Source organism: Enhydra lutris, unplaced genomic scaffold (genome assembly GCF_002288905.1).
Source record: "Enhydra lutris kenyoni isolate GAN:26980312 unplaced genomic scaffold, ASM228890v2 scaffoldscaffold2, whole genome shotgun sequence".
NCBI classification, from domain to species: Eukaryota; Metazoa; Chordata; class Mammalia; order Carnivora; family Mustelidae; genus Enhydra; species Enhydra lutris.
The window spans coordinates 22,833,008-22,839,007 of NW_019154086.1; the positions used below are offsets into that span (position 1 = coordinate 22,833,008).

A 6,000-nucleotide genomic window follows, 5' to 3' on the forward strand; every position below is an offset into this window, starting at 1 on the left:
TTTTAGATTTTGACCTCTTGCTTTCTTTGGGTTTGGATTTGCCTGCTATGCTCTTCTAATCCTTCTGTTTCAAATTTTTAGAATCACTTCATTTTAGATGCGTGTTGGGTTTTACTTTTGATCCAACTAAAAAGTCATTTTTTTTATCATGAAATTGGGCACATTTAAATTGATCAATATATTAGATATTTGGTTTGGTACTTCTCACACTCTTTTATGCCATGTATTATTTATATGTTTTTTAAAGTTTTCACTGGATCTGTAATTTTTTTGTTGTTTTTACTTCAGGAGGGTGTTATATATTTGTTCTAGTGGTACCTTTATACTCATACATTTATATAATTCTTCTAGCCCTTCAGTTTTCTAGGACAGTAACTATTACATCCATGCTGACTGATGATAAAATGAGCATGTTTCTTCATTCCTCTTCTTTTCTACTAACTAATTTTATTCAATAATTCGATCTCTCTTTGAGCTGATTTTATTTTGTTACATTTACTTCTACGGCCATTATGACTTGTTGTTTTAAGTCCTTTGCCTCTTAGCTGTCACTGATTTATCATGAATGAAGCTGCTTCTCCCTCACTCTTCCAGTTTTTGTTAGTTTTATCATTTCTACATTGTCAGGCATATGGCTTCTACCTTCTGTTTTGTTATCCTAAACTGAATATTATTTTAATCCCACTTCTACCTTTAAAAACATTCAGGGCTCACTACTAAACCTTTTTCTAAATTTTCCTCAGTCATGTACTAATTTATTTTGTAGAAATTTCCTCAAAAAGTTCTTTTAGAAACACTAGTCCCTGAATTCTCCGCATGTTGAAACTCTTTGTAACTCTAAGATTTGTGGCACAGTTTCGGTCTGTATCATATCCATATCTCACACATTGTTTCCTTGATTTCCTTGTTGGTGTTGCTCTACTGCCTTCTGGTATCGATCATTACTATGAAGATAGATAATGTAAGATATCCATTTTTCTCCTTTTGAGTGACTTGATCATTTTGTCTGACTGCCAAATGAATCTCTCTGAAGTCTAATAATTTTATTAAGATTTGCTTTGTTTGACTATTCTCACTCTCTACTTCCTGGTGCCACCGTATGTCCTTTCTGTATATGTCATATTGTCTCTGATGTAAGGAAATCTTCATACATGATGCCTTCAAATATTTGTTCTGCTCTGTCATTCTTTCTTAAGGACTCATGTGATGCTTGTGTTGTTGGATCTATTTCTTTTTCAGTATCACTTTCCTCTCTCATATCTTCTCTTACTTTTCATCTTGTTATTTTTGCTTCTCTCATCTGTAAATTCTGCTCCCCATTATGTTGCCCCATAGTCTATTCTTGCTCGAGAGATTTTTCGTGAGTTCTGCCAGCTCACTTTCCTCACTTCCTGTTGTGCCATTTCCTGACTTCTTTCACGTCTGTTCTGTGATCTTGCTTCACAGAGATAAGTGCTCTTCCAAGTTTTAAAATTTAATTTGTGACGAAGTGCTCAGTAACAGTATGTATCTGGCCAGTGGCAATATTTCTCTGGTGGTGGTCTGTGTATTGATTAGTTCTTTTTAAAATTTGTTTTGTTATGGTTCTAATTTTGCTTATAGTCCTCTGTGTCCCTGATATGCCACTTTTTAAAAAAATGTTTATTTCCTCTCTTAATTATTTAGTCTTAATGAGTTGGGGTTTTTAGACTTGAAATTTATAGTAGGTACTGAGACGAGAGCTTGTAACATGTGATTGGAATGGCCTTCAATTTTTACAACCTGTTGGGGGCAGACTGTTCTTAGCAAAAAATGGCTCATGTGCATGATTCTTTATGTAGTCCTGCCTCATCTCTTTCACTGAATATAACGGGGTATTGTGGAGGGCCTTTGCTTCCAGCCTTATTCACCTCTGTTTACATCCATCGATATGAATGAAAGATAAAGTATTTGTACTACAGGGTGGGCCCCTCACCCTTAGTGCGCGTCTTTTTGCTAGAACTTTCTGAGATGTTATGGAAGCTGGCATTCTTACACTTTCCATACTCATCACTTTCTCTTGCGTAACTTCTGCCCACTGTGAGCTCTTGCCCTTCTCCACATTTTGCAGGCTGCAATTTACCTCTATCTTTGGGCTTTACTTGTGTGGAGTCTGTTTGCCAAATTATACTTTTCTCATTTTCCCTGTTGTTCTTATATAATATCTAAGAGAAAAAGTGGAAAGATATTGACTTATACAATCATGTTGGCATGGGAAGTGGAGAGGGTTTTTTTTTTTTTTTTCCCCCAATCCAAATATATAAAGATGGCATGGTACTGTGAGGTTGTTCAACTTTTCTGTAGTTTATGTCATATTCCTTGGGCTCAGCATTTAAAGTGTTCCTTTGTCTTGCTCCAACCTCATTCTATCTATATTTTGAACTTCGGTCACATTGTACTAAATTATCCGGAATAATCCAAATAAGGGTTCTTGTTTCTCCACACATTTATTTACTTTGTTCCCTCTAGCTGACATTTCCTTCCTCCCTTGCCAACTCTTCCTCATGTCCATGGTCCTTCTTACCAACTTAAAATCCTACCTGGACTTCAATATCTACGTCAAATAGTGTTTAAATCCTTAAAGCTTTTCCTCTGATCTCTGCATTTTCTTAGAATTTCTTGATATGTTTCACCACAGCTTCTGTTGCTCATATTTTCTTAGAACTGTATCTTATTGTACTTGAACTTTTGGTTATTTGGGCACTGTTCCTCCTTTCTACCAGTTGGAAGAAAGTCTGTGACTTAGTCATATTTGTGCCCCATTTATGCCTGAGCATAGAACATTGTGCATAATATACATTCAGTAAACATTTGTTGAAATGATAAAATTAAACAAAAGGCCAAAATTATTTTCTTGAATGCGTGGCACAATTTCCTCCTACTTCTCACTGATGCATAATATAGCCACTCATGGGGATAATTTGGCTCTTTTTTTCTGAAGCCACAGATCCCTGCAGATCCAAGAATCTTACAAGGACATGATTGCAGATGCACTTGTTTAGTCATGCAGACAGTCAAACTGTGTTTTGATTATTTTAATTGTCTTATTTCAATACAGAATAATTTGTTCTTGGCTTTTTATGAGTCTTTGATAGCTGTTAAGTAGATTAAAAAGCAAAAGTGGAAAACACAAGCTTCTTTAGTCTTCTACTGTGAAATGGTGGATCTCTATCATGATATAAATACATTAATAGAACGAACTCTGTGAAAATTTAACTTTTTAATTTAAATTGAAGTAAAAAGAATAGCAGGAGCTTCAGAGAAAATTCCCCCAAATACACTCTTGGTTTTAGAAACATACAAATTTTCAGATGAATTGAAACAAGAATTTTCTCCCCACTATTTCATTTAATTGAGTCTCTTACCAAGTATAATTTCCATGCCATTTTCTTCATCATTTCGTAGCTTTGAAAGCTGTATTTGATGAGAAAAACCTGTTCCCCAAAGAAATTCTGGATTGGGAACGAAGAGCCAAGCAATTATGTCAAGAAACAAGTAGTGAAGTGAAGATAAAAAGATATAAGAAGCAATTATAATTGAAAGAGAAATAAATATTTCATGGTCACATGAAGTATGAATATAGAACACATATAAGGAATCAAGAATTCTGCACCATTCTTTTACTTTATATTTAAACTTCAGGAAGTTTTGTTTTCAGACAATGTCTTAGTGCTGCTTTTATCCGTCACTTTCTGTGTATTCTCAATAAAAGATCGATTAAAGAGGAGGCAGTAACAACTGGCATCATTTGTTCTCAAGTGGTTTTATGTAAAAATGTACATATTCAGAACAATGTATTCTAACCAGTTGCACTTCTGGTTACTTTGACAGACAAATCTTTTTGATCAATTTTTATTGTAAAAGCTGCCTTGAAGTTAAATATGAAAAACACAAACACAGTGACGATCAGAAAACTTAACCGAGAAAGCCATTTCTACGTATTTACACACTTTCTAGTTTCTTTTATTTAATATTTTTGAAGATTTTATTTATTTACTTAGAGTAAGAGCAGGGAATGGCAGAGAGGCAGAGAGAGAGGGCAAAGCAAACTCCCCGCTGAGCAGGGAGCCTGATGCGGGGCTTGATCCCAGGACCCTGAGATCATAACCTGAGCCGAAGGCAGATGCCTAACCAACTGAGCCACCCAGGTGCCCCTCTAGTTTCTTTTAAAATGATTCTGTAAACGTCAGTAGGACTGTTCCCATTCATTGTCATAGACCTACATCTATTCTTTTGTGTACTTACTGAGAAATTACTGCATATGTTCTACTCCTGTATTTGGTTTTATATATTCTTGAGAAGCATAGCACAACCAAAGAGGTAATAACCTTGGAAATAAAAAGTCAAAGAGACTGAAGCTATATATATATAGGACTCACTCTATGTAGAAGCTCAAGTAGGAAATGTTTGGCTCTGAAACACAATGCCTCATTTTTTCTATCCATTTTTCTTTATAAATATCATCATCTACAAGGTAACCAGTATTCTTATGCTTCTTTATTTACTGTTCTGTAGGAGTAATTAATAAATTCATTCATATAACTGTAATTATTTACTACACATTTGCATTTTAAAGAGTTCTTGGAAAAATGTGTTTTTTTTTTTTTTAAGATTTTATTTATTTATTTGACAGAGATCACCAGTAGGCAGAGAGGCAGGCAGAGAGGGAGAGAGAGAGAGAGAGGGAAGCAGGCTCCCCACTGAGCAGGGAACCTGATGCAGGGCTCGATCCCAGGGCCCTGAGATCATGACCTGAGCTGAAGGCAGAGGCTTAACCCATTGAGCCACCCAGGTGCCCCCAAAATGTGGTATTTTAAGAGGAATTTTGGTATAGCACGCAATTAAAGAACTAACAATATATAGGAACATACTCTGTTCAGTAACTGTAAAACTTCTTTCTGTTTAATCCTCCCAAGAATCATTTTAGGGTTAAAATCTGAGATTTGGATCCATCAGAAGAATGCCCAAATGTCTATGGCAGAGTTGAGATTGGAGTCCAGGTCTGTTTTACTCCAAAGACCATGGTTCTCGCTTCAACTTTTCCTTCACTTCTTTTTATTACTATAAAGTCAATGGAATGAACTCCAGCAATAGAATTTCTAGCATCAGTGAAGCAAATGCTTCAGTTGGTGGAGAGGGTGACAGAGGAAAGGTTTCAGAAGATGCTGCCTATTTCAGCTACAGTTAGGTGCGTCCTGGTCAGGCACTGTGACTTCTACATATACTGCTTTTCTCTCCCCTTGAATGGCAATCACATACGGAAAAGGTATAAAAGAAATATATATTTGCATCTATCAACAAATGTTGGAGAATGTTATCAGAGTGATAAAGGCTCTGGAGACCGTGTTGCAGAACAGGTAAAGAAATGGGGAAGTCTGGCATAAGAAAGAGAATTCATGGGAGACATAACCTATTCTCAAATATTTCAAAGCTGCCATGAAGAAAAAGAGTAGAAGTTGAAACAATGAACACAATTTTAAGAAGGCAGAGTCTAGAACTGCTTCCTAATACTGACTAAAACAGGAAGAGTTGTCTCATCCTCCCTCTCCTTCCCATCTTGGTGCAGAGAGATTGGTGGTAGGCCTGCTGCTTGGCTATGAAAGGAAGGAAGAGGAACAGAGAAAAGACCCAGCAGAGAATCTCACTGGATCCATGAACCTGGGACTGGGCAGTGGGAGGGGGATTTCGGTGGTAGAAAGGCAGAGAGGTAAGTGGAGGAGATGGCCAGCATAGTAGGGAGGTTGGTTACATTGAGCAAATCAATACTTAGTAAGTAAATGAATAAATCAGTGAGTATATTGAGGATGAGAGGCAAGTATCTCATTTTTATAGATGGTATTTATAACATATTAAAGGAGGAAAAGTAAAAAGAACCCAGAGATGTTAGATTGGGCTAGAGATACCCCTGTGAATTCATGGTTGCAAATAGAGAGACAGAGACAGAGAAAGGGGGGGATGGAAGGAAAGGAGGGAGGGTGTGTG

At 36.5% G+C, this 6,000-nt stretch overlaps 1 protein-coding gene across 1 annotated transcript in view; it reads left to right on the plus strand.

Moving 5' to 3' along the window:
• LOC111151782 (WD repeat domain 49) overlaps positions 1 to 3,554 on the plus strand; it is a 129,083-nt gene extending 125,529 nt beyond the window's left edge. Inside the window, exon 18 of the mRNA XM_022509984.1 lies at positions 3,424 to 3,554. Within this exon, the coding sequence (XP_022365692.1) occupies positions 3,424 to 3,554 (131 nt within the window). The remainder of the gene's footprint in view (positions 1 to 3,423) is intronic.
• Positions 3,555 to 6,000: the final 2,446 nt, after the last annotated feature.